Source organism: Aythya fuligula, chromosome 3, assembly GCF_009819795.1.
Source record: "Aythya fuligula isolate bAytFul2 chromosome 3, bAytFul2.pri, whole genome shotgun sequence".
Lineage (NCBI taxonomy): Eukaryota > Metazoa > Chordata > Aves > Anseriformes > Anatidae > Aythya > Aythya fuligula.
The window spans coordinates 38,553,319-38,570,951 of NC_045561.1; the positions used below are offsets into that span (position 1 = coordinate 38,553,319).

General features: G+C 36.6%; 1 protein-coding gene across 3 annotated transcripts in view; it reads right to left on the reverse strand.

The window, feature by feature from the left end:
- The window catches only part of PLEKHH2 (pleckstrin homology, MyTH4 and FERM domain containing H2), a 54,586-nt gene that overhangs the window by 23,819 nt on the left and 13,134 nt on the right, over positions 1–17,633 (reverse strand). For 2 of the 3 annotated variants that reach the window (XM_032185413.1, XM_032185411.1), the window contains exons 3-12: positions 11,548–11,610; positions 10,818–10,967; positions 10,313–10,396; positions 8,803–8,884; positions 8,157–8,339; positions 5,605–6,593; positions 4,511–4,586; positions 3,943–4,037; positions 3,167–3,311; positions 697–833 (exon numbers count right to left, since the gene is read on the reverse strand). In XM_032185413.1, the coding sequence (XP_032041304.1) occupies positions 697–833; positions 3,167–3,311; positions 3,943–4,037; positions 4,511–4,586; positions 5,605–6,593; positions 8,157–8,339; positions 8,803–8,884; positions 10,313–10,396; positions 10,818–10,967; positions 11,548–11,610 (2,004 nt within the window). The remainder of the gene's footprint in view (positions 1–696; positions 834–3,166; positions 3,312–3,942; positions 4,038–4,510; positions 4,587–5,604; positions 6,594–8,156; positions 8,340–8,802; positions 8,885–10,312; positions 10,397–10,817; positions 10,968–11,547; positions 11,611–17,633) is intronic. The other variant, XM_032185412.1, reaches the window with a different exon arrangement.

Sequence of the window (17,633 nt, forward strand, 5' to 3'; positions counted from 1 at the left end):
TTAGAACACTGCAAAGACATACGTTCAGTGTGTACACCAGTAGAACAGAGTTCACAGTTTTGCTCTGTGAAGAAAGCTTAAAAGAAATTATTTTTGTCATCAGTCATTCAATCCACTTTTATGCCAAGACACTAACTACTAACGCAGACCATTAAAAAGCTCACAGAGACAGACCAATACCCTGTAATGGTTTGGTTTCTTTGACTGATCCTACTATGCTGTTTTGCTTAGGATTTCTCTAGTTTGCCTGAAGTCATTTTCCCCGTATGAGGAAGCTACAGAAACTGATTACAGAGCACAGATTTCTACTGATGACTCCAGCTCCTTCAGTGGAAAGCCCTCCTATTTTTTTTGAATATTCAGTTAATAATTTTAAGCTGATTTTAGCATTTGTATGCAATCTGATACCAGATCTGGTTCCAAGAAAAACTTAAGTGCTTTGAATTGTCTTCAGGAGTTGTCTACCTACTTCCATGAACTTCCATTTACTTCCAGAAAGCTCAGAATTATCCTCTACCTTGTTTCAGTTATTGCAGTCTTATATGGTTACTTTATTGCTGATATATTTTGCTATTTGTACTCATAAGGCAGTCTGTGAGTTGGCAAGAATGAATACAGGAATTTGGTCATATTCTTTGAACAGAAATATACACACAGCACCACAGGTACACTTCTTTACAGAGCTTCAGTACTTACATTTTTTCCATTATCAGTAGATGAGGAAGAGGTTTTAGGAAGTTTCTGCTCTGGCTCTGAACAGTCTGTATCTACTGAATATGCATCAGGAGGAATAGCATAGTCACTTTCTGAGGTCATAGAAGACAGAGACACACCTGAGTTAAAAGAGAGATGTTTCTTTATATTTTTATTTATTATGTTACAACCAAATGAGGTCAGAACATCCATGCAGAAAGAATATCTGAGCAGGAGATACAGGCAAACACAAGTATCTGCGTAAATCCATTAAGAACCGAGCATTTTGTATAAAAATACCAGCATATTTAACTATTAGTACAATGCTAATAGCTATAATCCCATTTTCTTCATAATTAATTGTTTACTTATGAATGAAACGAGAAGTAATTGTCTTCTATATTTTATGACCTTCTGTTATATTACTACACCTTTTTTAGAGGAGGAAGTCAGTGCCCTATATTGCATTTATTCTGTACAAAACAAATATGGGATCTTTAATTAAACTAAGTAACTTTCTTCTTCCTCTTTCTATCATTTTCTCTGGTATCTAGATTTCCAATGCAAGTGCCTAGGTACTAAAGAGCCAGGCTCAACATCTGCTTTATGTTGAAGTTGTAGGTTACCGTCTTTGTTTTGCAATTAGTTTTTATTCTAATATTGAGATTTTCTAAAAGTCTGAATTTCAGATTTCAGGATTTTTTAAAAACTTTATTAGCTTTACTCCTAGAGAAAAATACACCCTGTTTTAAATTCTAGTGAATGAGCAATAAAAATTCAAACTGCTCCATATTCATCATAGAAATAATGATTTTCAAACATGTCCTTTTGTAAAGTTTCACTTTCTGACCAGTGTTCTTCTCTGAAAGGTTACCCTCCAAGACTGAAATGAAGATATCATGTTTCCTTTGTTTCATTGATTTCTAAACTTATTTTCTGATTTGATTTTAAAAATTGCTTTTCTCATTTATTGTTTTGGCAAGCCACCTGGGCTTTCAGGTCAGTTGTTCTCTTTTCACGTAAGATCTTTAATAACACATATGCAACAAGCCAATTATGCTCATAGTCAAATCTGTGACTGCCTGGATTTTTAAACAATGTGATCTCATATGCATATATGTGTTTTGTGATTAAGAAAACTTTCCATGCATGAATAAGTACAAAGGCTAGTTTTGAAGAAGGAAGTACAAAGGGAATGGCTCAATTTTATAGACATGATGTAAACTGTGGGTGAAATCAGCTACAAAATTAGCTGATTTACCTTTCCTATCGTGCAAACATGATGAGATGCATACTCAGGAACTATGGGTCCTTTTCACATTAGCATGGCAGAACTGTAACTACTGCACTGGAAACGGGACCAACGCAGACAAGCACTTTGATCTTTTCAGTTGGCATTACATAAAAAACAAGAGTTGCGGGAGAAATCTAGTGAAGGACAAGACCCAGGCGGGGAAGGTTGCATGTCTTGGCCCTAAGAAAGCTGGCTGAGAGAGCTTTGCAGGTCAAAGACGGTTGTTCCTTCCTCGCAGAGCAGCAGGCAGACCTGAGAAATGAAACAGCCTTGATGGTATGTCTGGCTGGCACTGAAACACTCCTAGCAAAGCAGCAGCTGTTTTTGCCTGCTCAAGGGTGATGTGAGTGGAATTTTAGCGCACTGGGATTTTAACATATATAACATGAACAACCAAATAATGCTATCTTGCATTGCTAAGCAATATATAACAGAGGATGTAAGTACTAGGATGTTAGATTGTGAACTCCCTTGCTTTACCCAGTGAAGAAACCTTCTCAGGAAGGTAACAGTGATAGTCACCTAATGATAACATTGTGTCTTGCCATGTAGTGAAGCATGGTATTTTCATTTTGCAAATGGAAAACACACAGTTATGTACTGCTGTGAGATTTACCGCTGACAAAAGAACATTACTGGATTCAAGTGTTTAATTACATCTTTGCACAAAACAGTTGCTATAAAAAGGAAAGAAGTCCACCTCTGCATGAGATGACAGAACCAAACACTCTGTTGGGGGAACTTTCACACCTGCTTTCTAATCATGTTAAACTATTACTTTGTTTTATAAAAAAGAGTATGTATTTTTTTGCTGCTAGCAGTTACTTTCTTCTAGGTCATTTTATGTACATGCAGTTAAAGGTTACAGGGAATAATTGGTGTGACAGCACAAGTAGAATGGGGTTTCTTCCTTTAAATGTAAAAGTCACTTTTTCCTCATGACAACAGCTAGACTAATGCCTTAAACATCCATCTTCAATTACAGCAATAAAAAGAAAGCCACACATAACTGTCCTTTCTCCTGCTTGAATAGATCTAGGCTTTGATAGCTTAGATAGAAACCTCGATTTGAGATGTCCATGCAATTTAACCAAGAAATCAATTTCTAAGAAGATAAAGCAAACTGTTCAGTTTTCCAAATTCCCCAGGAGTTAATTCTTCTTCTGTTTTTTTGCCTACCTCGTTTCATAGCCCGAGGACTACTCGGGCCACTTCTGCTTCGAGAATCGGACTCAGAAGTCCTTGAGCTAGACCGAGAGCTGTCTTCTTCCTCAGATCCTGACGACTCATCTATAAATGGGCTGTTGCTTATTTGAGTTGCTTTCTGCAGAAATTAACGGAACATTCTTTGGTATCTTGCGTAAAAAGTATCAGTTCTTTCTTTCATACTGTGGCAGAGCTCTGATGGCTTTGTAATATTCAAAGCTGTTTTTGCTTGGGCTGTGAGTTTTGGCACACAAATATCAACATCAAACTGAATTCCCTGTCCTCTGTATCCTCAACCACCCCCACACTTTGAAACAGAAAACTGAGGCAAACTTAAGGGATGGGTCTTTCCAATCACAAAAAGCTGCCAGAAAAAAAAAAAAATAATAAAATGCTGTGATAAATAAAAACAGTTTTGGCACTGATACAAAGACATTTCTATACACACACACGCTTTTAATTATGACATTGAACACCATGTGGCTCTTTTTAATAATTAACAAGTCTTTGGAAAAAATCAGCAAGGGACCTGAGAAAGACTGACCTGGGCTGGTAACAATTTATAAGGAACAGTGGTTTTGTTTTTTTTTCCCAGCTATTTGACATTTCCATTACTTCTGGGGTTCTATAACCTCTAACCATGATCTTATGACACATTTGGCATGGTATCCTCAAATGTGAAAAAGCAAGTTTTTGGATGTGAAGACTAATGGTATTTAAACATGTCCTTTAAACAGTAATGCAGTTACCCCTTTCAAAGTGGTGTAGACAGGAGTGGTCATGTTCTTATATATCAGAGATGTGTATAATCCAGATACAGAGTATGATGTTAGTGAAACCGCACCTAAAAAAGCAACACATTGTATAAATGACCTTCCTAAGTTACACACCCTCAATTTACCAAATTCTGATGTCTTTTTTTGCACTGTATAGCTCAGCTATAAAAACTGAACTAACTCCTGATTCTTCTGGATGCGAGATTTATAGCTTTTTGAAATTTACAATAAATTAATTGTAATCATGACCATTAACCCTTTTTAAAACTGAAAGTACAATCTTTCACCCTCATATTTGGTATGGAATCTTCAAAATCAACCGCAGAGAAATCTGGTGTGAACAAAGTACAAATTCAGCACAAAGTCAAGAGGCAAAGTAATAGAAGGCAACGGAAAGATAACCAATGATTTTCCAGGTTTTAAATAGCAGGTAATTGAATCTTAGTATCTTAGAGGAACACGGGATATTTGGTCCTTTCTTACCAATAACTGGAAGAAGATAATTTTTGTTCATGAGACAATGAACAACTAAACCACTTACTTTTGTTAAGAGATTCCACGGTGAAGGCTTCAGACATCCTTAAGCCAGATTTGGCTACAGCATAAATTCTGCTTTCCTAACATAAAAAGAATGGATTTGATGGTAGACAATTAAAACACAATTACTTTTGTTCAGCCTCCCCATAGCCTCCTACTCTTTGTGTTAATACAGCCAAGTGATAATATGGTTGATAAAATGGTGTCATCAGTGGTTGCTGAAACATGCATCCTTGTTTTATATGCCATACCCACCATACACACTGTATGATCCAATCTTCTTTTTCTCAAAATGAAAAACTTCCTTTCATTCATTTAACTTCTTTTTAAATATACTATTATCAATGGCCAAAGAAGGTATAGTGAGAATATTTTTAATGGAAGATTGTATAGTTAAGAACAGAGACATGACATTATGGAGACAACTTTTCAACAGTTTTGTGTTAAAAAGCCAGAATATGAAAATCTACAATGGAAAAATATGTACTAAAATATATCAGCAGAAATAACGTGTTACATTAACGCATTACTCACCTCTGAATCACTAAATGGGAGTGTGGAACTGCAGAATCAGTGAGTATAGATGGAGCTAGTTTTGGATTTTGTGTTAGAAAATTAGTATCTATTTTAATTCCCTGACTGATGGCTTTAATTTTTTTTTTTCTGGAAAAAATGATCAGTAACTTCTGCAATCTGTAGTTGTTGTCTGTCAACATATTGTTTAGATTGTGAGTGGTACAATGGTTATAGTAACAGCATTGACACCAGCACTTTTAAGTCTCTGTTCGTATTGAAATAAATAAATACACACATTCACAAGCATTACCTTGTTGGTTATACACAAAAAGACATATACACCTTAGATGTGACGTTAAAAAAAAAGGTCTTATCTACAAAAAAATGTTTTTCACTGGCTGAAATGCTGTGCTTCATATCAAACTTGCTTCTGGATTTGTCCCTTTAACTTCAATTACAGTAACACCCTGTCTTGTCATCAAACAGAGAATGGGAAAGGTACAAGCAACAAAAAAACATAGAAGAGAAGACTGAGGATGAGTTAGTTTCACTGTGAGGAAAAGTATCTAGAATTACTCTTACCCAGGAAGGAAATCGATGTAATGGTGGGGTTGGAGGTTTGTTACTAGCAGCTTTTTTTGTTGTATCACAGGGTTCCTGGGCTTCAGCATTTTGTACTTCAGTGCAGTCATAGGTAAACACTCCTTCATCACAGCCAATCTCCATTTTCTCTAAAATACCTGTATCTTCTCCATCCACCAGATCAATGTCTGTTTCCTGAGGTCTCCACGGACGTATCATGCTTATAGCATTTCTATTTTTACCAAACATTCTATCAGAGCTCAGCTGGGGCTGGCTTAAATGTTTTTTTGCCAATGCTGAATTTATACTGAACACATTAGGAGTCCGTAACTTTGGAGGTGGCAAATTTGAGGGAGAATCTGATGGTGTCAGGTATTGAGATCCTGCAGAAGTTGCTAGGATTGGGTGTTTAGGAGTTAGAGCAGGGGTTAAAATTGGACTTGGGGTATTTGCCTCACTGGATGAGGATGAATAATCTAGCCTCTGAGACTGAAATTTCTTGTTCAGTTCATCTGAAGAACTATCTTGGTCTTTCTTCTTACTTGTGAAGTCTGAGTTGCACTTTCCACCTGGATTGTTCTGGCCTTTTCTTTGGGACCCTTGCTGCCAGGAGTACAACTTTTTGTGCTGAGTCCTCTGAACACCCAAACTCTCTTCTTCAAATAGAGAACTACTGTCATCGGAGGCTGTCAAATACATTTCACTTCCCACTCTACTGTACCTAGTGTTCTCTTCGGATGTGTGGCTTGACAGAGTGGATGCACACCTAGATTTCAGTCCTTTATTGTCTCCTCCATCCTCATCTGAGCTCCAGTCACTCCCTGTAGTGCAGGAGTTCTTTGACATGTCACTGTCCATATCTTTGGATGAACAACTTGTTCTCACATTTTTGTTCTGCTCTGATCCTGAGGAACTTTGCTGCAATGACTTCTGACCTTTATTGCTTTCATGTGCAGGACCAGCAAAGGTAGTTTCCAGGATATCCTTCTCTAGAAGACAAATACAATGAACAGGAGAAAATTACTTTAGCAAATTTGACTGCTAAAGGATTTTGTCATTATGTCTGCAAATAGTAAGTAGGTAATCATTCCAAGTAAGCACATTTATTTTTTTTTCTGAATATTGTATGTAATAATCTGTAAAAAAAAAAAAATTACAAAATTTTGAATGCAACTAAAGTTTCATCAGTATTTAAGAAAAAAACGCAACAGGCAATACTCCAAGTTTTAGCCAAACTAAATATGGCAATGAATGTACAGATGAGCAGAGTGGAGCCAAATGTTAAAGTAAGCCAGATATGTATGAAAATAAAAACTAGAAAAAAGACAAAGCAATGGTTTAAAAGGCATAAGCATTTAGCTGCTTTATTAAATTTAGAGAAAATTAAAGCAGAGTAAAAGCTTGACAGAAAAGATTTACACTAACAAATCAAATATTCTGAGGATATCTATAGTGTTTATTTTCAGAAATTTATTCTGCAAGCTATTACCATATTCTCAGTGGAGCATGCTTAAGACACACAAGAGTGGCTCATAAAAATGCTTAGGGAAAGACGTGTTAAAAATAACTGTGCTTATGCTTTTCACTTTTACCTGGTTTTGCAAGAGAGAGCTATAGCTTGAAGCATGTCAGTGAGGCCTATGTGCTTCCCCTGAGTTAAAACATATGCTAGAACTAGGACTTTTCACACGGACACTTGGGAAAGTTAAATAGCTGTATGAAGTTAAAGTGGATTGGATAAGTAAGTATACAAAATATTAACGGGATCCGCGTCAATTTCTGCTTTTCCACAGAATTCAACCTGTAATGCAGGATACCATGACTAACTATGAAGAAAATTCTGAGGCCATAAATAGCACTGTGGGACTCAAATGAAGGATGAGAGCAGGAGTAACAGTCTCCTTCTTGGGCTTTTCATTGCTTAAGGAAAGCAGCAAGCTGCAACGGACTTGCTTATGCTTGTAACAGCATTAACAGCACATCAATTTGCTAGCATTACAGGACTTCAGGGCTTGTGGGGGCAATTGTACAAACTGTTGAGGGAGCTTTCTACTTATTTGGATAGGAAACAATAGTGCAAAAAGATGCCTGAGACTCTATTCTATTATTTCTGACCTTGATTGAAATAGTATCTTCTTGAATTAGGACATAAAACTATCACTGGGACACCAGTGGTAGCATAGATAAAATATACAGAAACTGGATTTAAATCAGACTGTACACAGGCATAAAAACCTAACAGCAGTCTCTGGGGGACTGGAACACCCAAAGTCCATATTCTACTGTGAAGCAAACCTGAACCACAGCAGTTTCTTTCCTGGGCAGCCAGAGCACCCACCAGCCATTGCATACTGCCAAGCAAAGTATCAGTGGTATTACTGAGATGCTAATGCCCAAAATGATTTCTTCCTAGTAGTAGAGACTGACATTAAAGAAGGAGAAAGTTCTGCTACATACTTGGAAAACAGCTGGTTTGGATCCACTTACATACCACTTCAATTTTGGTTTCCCACCCGTGTTAGAATAAAATGACAGTAGGTGTGACTCAGTACCTAGTGTGTTTTTGCCTTCAGTGTAGTCTGACTCTTTTGATGAAGATTTGCTTATTTCTTCAAATTTAGGAGATGGTTGAGGACTTCTCGCTCTGTTTGAAAAGCATCCAAAAGTCAAACTGCTTAGTCGCTGACATTCCCCAGGTTTTTGTGTTGAAGTAACAGATTTCTTGCCCGTAGCTTCTGAAGAACAGTAATTCAGCAATTATGCGTTAGTAAGTTTTGGATGACTGTAGTCAAATGTAATAGCTACAAAATTCTGATCAGAATTCTTATTCCCTGCAGACTGACATTCATTGGTTCATTAACAGTGCTAGAATAACAGTGATAAAATGAAGAAATGAAAGCAAACAGCTGACACAAACCCTGTCAAATCTTACTACTTGCAAAACCTTTTATGTAACACAAGGATACCAGTTCAGCCAGCAAAAAAAGAGTTGTGCTTTGTTTGAATGTCTTTTTAATAAAAATTAAATTATTGCTTTGCTAACAACTTTATGTACAGTCACTCTGAAGTCAGGTAATTAATGCTCATTGAAATCTCTGATTTTATGGAATATTTCAATTATATGGATGCACAAATTAATAGGGTATAGTAAGAATTATGCTGTATATAGAGAAATGTTTCAAAAACTCGTACGCTTACCTTGCAGTTTGGATTGTACTGTTTTCATCTCTTTGGTTTGCTTTTGGTTGATCAAGCGAAGGTTCTGATTTTCCACCTCTAACTAAAAACACATAGATTTAACCTCATCCATCAGTGAAACAGTTTTAAAAGTCATTACATCACTTAACATTTTCTCTGAATTTGTTTTCTTAAGGTGAAGCTATTGCAAATGCTAATCTCCAATTTACTTTGCTTAACGACAGTCTATGCATTTGTATTTTTTCAACAATAAAATTCCCTGCAATGATTATCTGCACAACTGCTTCCTCAGTTAAAATCATTCCCCCGCCAAGCAAATCCAAGACACCTTTAAAAAGCCCAAATAATTAAGAAAAAGGGAAATCTCTGTTGTCACTTTAATAAAAGCAAAGGGCTAGAGTTACAAACCAACTCTTGTACCATTTGGCAAACCCAAGGGAAGGCAGAGGAATTGAAGGCAATGATGGCACTAAAACATCCTGACATCCCACAGAAAGTATTAAATAAATGGGTACTGAAAAGCTCACACAGAACAGATCTACAGGAAGAAAAAGACCCCACCAAGCCATTGCTATAGCCCACTGCTAGGAATTAAGAGACAACAGAGCTGGTTCAAACACCAGCTCTGAATTATGAAAAGAGAAGATGTGAATCTGAGTGTCCAGTATCACAGATAAGGGAGCCATCAATTCCACCTCCAACTGAGTGACACCTAGCTTCAGATCCTGCATATTCTAAACTAAGTACATGGTTTCAGTCATATTTCATGCAAACTATTTTGAGATGATTTTAGCTAAACTTAACTGCATTTTTATTACATGATTTTATTTAAAAACTTCCCTTGCAGACTAATCATAAATGTTATTTTTAGTTTCCTTTTTTTTTTTTTTTTTTTTTAAACTGGAATGTGTAGTGTTAACCACAGGACTGTACGACTGTAACATTTACAGGCAATTTTAAATTCTCTATATGGAAGGAGGAGAAAGCACTGCTGCATACCAAAACTGGCAGCCTTAGACAGGGTACAGATGGTTATCTCACCACAGCAAAGAAACAAGGGAGACAGCTGGTCTCTTACAGGAATAGAGCCAGTGCCCCTGAAACTATCCATGACTAAGAGTACAATGGGCATTGGAAAACAAGAAACGGTACATCCTTTTTCTGCCAGACCCCAGTAGACTTGTTCAGCTTTTGGGGGATTATTCCCACTTCAAGCACCTGCTGGAGCAAGCAAATTTTGCCAGCTAATCTTTCTTAATTGGTGGAGATAAGAATATCTGCCAGAGAGAAGTTCTGGGGGGTTCTCTCCATGAAGAGCACACAGAGATATGAGTTAAGCAAACCAGACATCAGAAGTTAAGCAATATGGACACTTTTGTCCTCAATGCTGTTGTTTTCATTTTCAATCTTTTAATGAAGTAACCATACCAACCAATCAAAATAGGAAATGTTTTTTTGACTATGGCCAATTTTCTGCATGACAAGCATTGTAGCAAGACAGGCATTATACCTCATGGAGCTTGACCGTCACCCATTCTTTTATTTTAGCTGCTTTTTCTTCTATGAGTTTTGCCTCTTGAAGTCGTATTTGCTTCTGGAAAAAAAAAAAATGACATAAGCATAAACTTTACTTAACATTCTAGTTTGCCACAGTAGTACCGTCAGAAATAAATCCTAAAGTTTCCTTCAAGAAATTCAATCTCCTGGGTGACACATGGTGATTTTTAAACAAATCGCAAATAGGCCCTTCAGAGCCTGGACTGGAAAGCAGAGGAGACAGAGATAAGGAAGAACGTCTTGGCCCTCTTAAAAATTAGATTTCTTTCAAAGGAAGTGAGAGCATAATTTGCAAGTGAATAAATGTTATTCAAAGCACACTCCTAATGAGAAACCTTCCAATCAAACAACAGAAATAATTCTAAACTTTTCTGTCCTCTATTGATCTTCATTCTTTTCCTTTTGCATAATTAAGAATGGAACTGATGCTCCTCTTTTGTAACAGAGTTATTTCTAACCTGTTCTTCAAGTTGTTGCTCCAATTTTTGTATTATGTCATTTTTATCTTGAATCAGGATCTCCAGATCTTGACATCTCTTATACAACCTGTTTTCTGATTCGCTCGTTTGAACATTAGCTGCTTTTAATTTTTCTTCCATTACTTGCACCTATTTGGAAGGTCAAACATAAAACTTTAAGAAACATTATTCCACGATAAAGGTAATAATTTGATCACAAAATCGATTGTTAAAATTGCCCCCACACTTTTGATTCAAGGTAATCCTGCAAAATTCCCAACCTTATTTGAGAAAAAATGCCAGTTTGTTATGTCACCCTCTGCATCTAATACCAGCAGGACTGGCAAAACACTTTTTTTTTTTTTTTTTTTTAAAGAATAACAAGCAGCACAGAATAGTTCTATTTAGAGACTGTATTGGTTAGCCTTCCTTTATTTTTTTAAGGTTTTTCTAAAATAGGTCACTGTTTCCTCTCCCTTTTATTCATATTAATCAATGAAGAAGTCCGTTACATGCATCTGTTCTGGATTTGCTCTGTTAGCTTTGACTTTACTGAACTGGACAGCAAGCAAAGGACATCTCTACTAAGACAAATCAGTAGATGTAAAAGGAAGCTGTCTTCTCCCTTTTGAGCAATACTTTAGACAGAAAGCAATTTTCTGAATTTCCTCTGGTAACAGTACCTTAACATGCACATAGCTAGTGGAGGTATTTTTCAATTTAGATATACCTGCTGAAAAGCCCTCTCTGCTTGACGGTCAGCATCTATAACTTGTCTCTCAAGCTGCTGCATCTGTAGATAAATAAAAACATATAGTAAACCAGCCACGCCTTCTGCCTGCTGCCAGAAATACCACAGTGAAACGTATTTTCATGGTCTGTTCTGAAAAAGGAAAAGATGGGTTCTGAATAGGAACATAAAAATAAATAAGAAGATAAGCTGTGTGTCAGACTGGGGAGATGATTCATGATTATGACCACATAAAACACTGTTAAGATTCTTCTAAAGAAAAATAATTAATACTGCTATTTTTACCTGTTACCAAGAGTAGAAATATGTTTGATAATAACCCCAGAACTTTTCCCTTGCAGGGAAGGCTATGGTCTTACAGCTGCTAAGCTCCTTCAGGTCCTTCCAAAACTGGCAAGAGTAAAGACTGCTTAGCACATTCTACAATTTGTCTGTTAAATTCTTCTGAAATTGACAAATTTATATTTTTTTTTCTGCTACGAGGTCTGTCCCAGTCTCCTCCACCCTTTGAGTGAAAGAGGTATGCAGCAGAAGATACACTGCAGACTCAGGTACTGCAAAGAACAAGATGCAAAAAGCCACAGCAGAAATGGATGAAGACAGACACCTGCACTGCATGGAGGAGTGTGGGTTCCTTTCGAAAGGAAAGAAACCCTGATCTGTTACATTATAATGACGCCTAATAAATCATTGTCTCAGCCTTTGCCCCAGGCCTCTGAAAACCCTTGCATTTTATATAATTTGTTTTGAAGGGGTTTCCAACAATGTGCAGCAGCGTAGGCCAGAAAGAAATGCTTTGTTAAAAGTTTGCGTTTGATTTAGTTATAAAACAGAATGATGACTTCTAAAAGAAGAAAACTGAGTACTTACATAATATTACGAAGTACCTACGGAAATGAATACATTATTCCATAATTTACAGGCTGGAGATTGGTTCTCAGGAAACACCTAGCTATAAACCTCTGTTTACCAAATACTTTACATTGGTATACTCAGTATTCAGTTTCAAACTTGTTCATAGGAAAGCATACAGTACAAATAACGAAAATGAAAACCATTTATTCTGTTTACTGCTTGGTTTTAAAATAATCAGTTTCATTCTGTCCTGTTTGTTCGCCATTTCTGGCATCTTTCAGTTTCTTTTTTTCTCTATTTTTTTTTTTTTCCTCTCCCCAATTATGTTGTCAATCAAACAAAACAATTTTGTGTACTTCTAGCACCTCAAAAAGACAAGGACACAGTGTCATCACTCTCTATCAATCAACAAATGAAAAAGGATAGAATGAGTTTTCATTACCATAACAAAAGCTGTGACTGACTTTCTAGGACTTTCTCATAGGACACAAGAACCCAAAGTCTACATCGTAATACCAAAACACTCTACTGATAGAAGAGTGATAAACACTACACGATGCACCTGGTCCCTGAAGAGTTGTTCTGAAGGAACAGCGCTAAGGAGACGATCTTCCCCTCACTCCTGTACTAAGTCTGGACAGACAGACAGGGAGACAAGCCTGCCTTCTTTGTCTCTGCTCACATGTATTGAATTCCCTGTTTGCACAACTTCATTTTGAGGTTTTAATGAGTTTAATTTGTAGGATTTTGAATTCTAAGGTTACTTTCCATCTATTTTGGTTTTATGTTCAAATGTAGGCTTAGTTCACATAAGCCACTTTAACATCAGTTTTATGACATTTCTTTTTAGTGAGTTTTTGACTCACAAATCGAGGTTGTTTCTGAGCATTTGGAGAGCTAATGTTCTGCTGTAGCAGAAGCACTATGTTAAAGCAAAAAGTGCAGACATTGTATCAATAATGAACACTGTCAATACTCTGTAATAGTTAATAATAATTTGTCATAATGATAATGTTATGACAGCAACGTCCTTCAGCTATTTATAATGTGAAATTCATTGTTGCCGAGTAGCAAGTAGTTCACCAATTTTCACAGGCAAACAATTTGTAAATGCAGGTGACTGCCACAGTCATAATTGGCAACTCATTTATGTCCAGTAAGTACAATTAATTCCAGCTGTAAGGTCGTATAAGAAACCTGGCAGATCTGAATGGAAATAAAAAACCTGAAAAGAAGAAATGTCTCTGGCACTACCCGATGACCCCTGAACCACTGTTCAAGCACAGAGCAGCGGCACTGCTCTTCTACACAGGAGATGGAGTTTGGGATGGTACAGTGCAAGACAAACCTAAGGTCCTTCCATGTTTCTACACCAAAACTGTGGGATGCACCTTTCCTAGGAATGTTGCAGTGGCCCTGGAACATAGCAATACGTTCGCCTAGTCTGCTGGGACAGAGGATATAAGGGGAATAAAGCTGTTGCTAAAATGGGCATAAAGCTAGGAGTCAGAGTAGCTGAGAGAATAATTACCAACAGAACTAGCATTCAGAGATAAAAAATGGAAGAGCAAGTTTGGTTTTGCTTCTTTAAGAGCTAACTATTTCAAGAAGATATGCTAAGAAGCTTTGCATGATCTCACAAGAGGGATGCGTCAGTCAGCCTCCTGGCAACAGTTAAATGGGAGCTGTTGTTTGGAAAATTTCTTAAGGGTCCTCAGTTTGTCTTAGGAGTCTCCTATGAAATAAAATAAAATAAAAAGCAAAACAAAGCAAGCTGTATTATTCAGCAAGTGTGGAATACCATAGTTAACCAAACATGAGCACTTGGTGTAACGGTTAAATTGACTAACTTTTCAATAAGTTGATGCTACTTAGCAATTACTAAGTAAGTCCTGATTCTCCCTTCACTTGGGGTTTATTTAGGTTTGTTTTGCAGTGCCTATTGTAAAACTTAAAAAATAAATATATTTTTTTCCATTAGCAGAAGTGATCTCTAACCATTCTCCAAAATAGTTTTACAGGGAAAAATAAAAAAAAAAAAGATATTCAAAATCTGTACTCTTAACTTTTCTGCTACTCTACAGGCCTGTGAGACTGCAGATTAAAAAAGCACTGCCTTAGGATACTCTAAAGGTTATTGAACTTGTTGGGCAAAAGACTGGAACTAGTTCCCAGTGAAAGGCTTTCTCTTCACAAAGAAAATCTAGCCTTAAACCTTTCTTTTTAAGTTAGCAGGAGATTTCATATCAACGATCACAGTGCTACTGTGTGTGTGAGAGGGAGGGAAGGCGGGGAGAGAGGCATGGTGAGAACACCCAAGTGGACCTAAATGAAAAGCTGAGCTTTGAACTCCTCAAGAATAAGATGCAGTAGTAAATTCTCTTTACCCAGTAAGTTTGAAGACAATTCCAGACCATGAAGAGACAGCTTAAGATCCTCAAATTAAAACAAAAATAAAGGAGGTAAATACTACAATACTATCTTAACTTGACCTCAAGATGAAAAAGGCAGGTAACTGTAGCCATGAGACATTTGAAAGCAAAGGTTGATATGTAGGAGTTATTTCTTCTGCATCCATAAAACATATGGCTGCACCTTGAATATTGATGACCAACTCTGAGTTTATCGAGAAAGTGATTAGAAAAAAACAAAATCTGTTGAATTAGACCTCTGTCTCGCCTAGTTCTTTTAATGTACAACTGTGAAAATTACCAGTATCAACAGAATTAAATGATATGTATCAGCTGTTAGGCTAGACATTTCTTCAAAAAAATAAAGTCTATAGAGTCTCAACAGAAACAGAGTTGGCTTACTAGCAGAAACATGGAGGGCCAACATGACATTGGTAATATTTGGCACGTAGAGTATATTAAAGCTAAAATTTCTATGTCCTGAATAGGAAAACCTGAAATAGTGCTCCAGCTCAACAAACCTCTGATAAAGAATATTCTTGTCACGTACATGTATGATTGTTTCAGGGTCTTGCCAAAATTCATTAAGGACTCAGAGGTCTCCCATGATAATTTAGGCTGGCTTTGGTTTTATACTCTTAAAGACTAAATGTCTTCAGCACAGGAACAAAAAATACATTCGGACTGAAAAACAGGAGCAACACAGGTATGGAAGAATGGATTGCCACTTTAACCTGCACTTTTTCCTTCTTTCTGCAAGTGTAAAACTTCTGTACTTTTCAGAAAACATGTTAGTGCATGCTGCATTAATTATTTGAATTATGGAAAATAGTATCTATTGTTAAAAACAGATTTGGTTTTAAAGTTGGTAAGGAAATAACCACTCTACATCTGACACTCATCAAATTGAGCTATTTTTGTTTAAGCAATGAACAGAGAAATGCCACAAGTATATAAATATTGGATGCTTTGAAGAAAAATAGCAGTATAAAAATGAAGAGGTGTCATGTCTTGGAGGTCTGGTCACTGAAGCTCAACACAGAGTCACTGGGAATTTGTTAAAATACAGAAGCAAATCCTAGAGTGACTGTTTTTCAAAGTTTACCTGGAAGTTTCCTGACCGTATTCAGAAATGTCCAACACACGTTTTTGTGCAGGTAAAGGGATATCCTATTTTATTATAACATCTATTGCAAGAAACAGATTCCTTTGCACTAAAATGTTTTTGCATCTATTTTTGCACTATAAATACTCCATCTGTATGCATATACGTGTATATATACTTTTAGTTCTGCATATATAGAGAGATTATTATTCCTGTGACATGCATTATAGAAGAATTACAGCACTACATTGATAATATCCCTGATATTTCCAAACGTTATTTGGTAATTCAAAATGAAATCTTTTATTTCAAAAACCTCATAAAAGAAAAAAAAAAAGTTGTTGGAATTCTTTCCTTTTTGAGCTATGAAATGTCTGTTATTGATAGGAACAAAAAGGTAAATTTTTTACCCAGGTCATTTTTCAATGTAGTAACTTGTCACATTCACATTTAAAAAATATATTATAATTGGTGCATAATACAGTGTCTTCTCAATTTTAATATTATAAACAATAGAGTTGTATCACGTAGACTTTTTGGAAACCTCGGTGTATGGTGTTTTGAAATAAATACAAGAACAGAACAATGAATGAAGAGGAAAAAAAAAAAAAGCTTTACTTAGCTGCAAGCCTTTCAAAGCATGTTGATAACAGGTCAGTTTTCCAAAACAAAACACCAGTTAAAAACAAATGTTTCTGAATGCAAAATGCAGCCTGCCTGTTGATTAAGTGCAGAACTTGCAGTGACTTGAGAGCAGAATGTTTACAGTCTGCTTTTTTCTTACATTTCAATTTTTCTATTCACCCTCACCTGAAAAAAACAACCTAAACCACCTCTGGTTGAAAAATTGTGCTTCACATCTGTCCGTTTTAAGATTTAGTGAACTATCAGTCCTCCTCATACCACATAGGGCTTACCAAAACTGAAGAAAGATGCAGCCTTTAGACTGGATGGAAGCGGCAGTGTTATACAGAATAGCTCTTTAAAAACTTAGACTAAAAGTAAAGAGGTTTGATCAGAGTGAATTCTCACCATGAACCTTAGCAGCACTGTGCCTTCCTACTTAGCCACATTCATACCAGCAATGACGTCTGTAATTCCCTGAGCTCACAGGGGGAGATGACTGCTTCTATAAATAAGCAAATAGGGGAAACAAGGGAGGAATAAACACACCTACACCTGTCTTTCAAAGAAGCACTAAGATATAAACAGGTGATGAAGAAACATAGGCCGGAAATTTTCCAGATCGGCTCAAAAAGATTTTGCAGCTGCCTTGCAGTAGAAGCTATAGATACAAAAAGATCTGACTTCTTATTTGGTGCTTGCTAAGTTTGTAAGTGGTTTGAATATGCCTGCTGGCTATTCCAGAGCACTGCATGTGACCAAGACTTCCCCTTTTGGTTCTACGTTTGTATGTTTAAACTCACACATTTAAACAAATATCTGCATTTCCTTAAGCAAAGATTAAGTAATGCTTAAAACCAACCACCTGTCCATCAGTGGCTTTGATCACCATCAGTCTTCATGTTTGGAAATATGCTTAGCCCAATCTATAGAGGTATAAAGCCTTGCACACATTTATTAGTTAGAAGTGATAGTTTTTGAAGCACGACCTTTTGAGAAAAAGGTCTCTCTTCTGGTGATTTAGCTTAAAAAAACGCTGCCACGTTCCTCCTCCTTCCAGTTACCGAAGA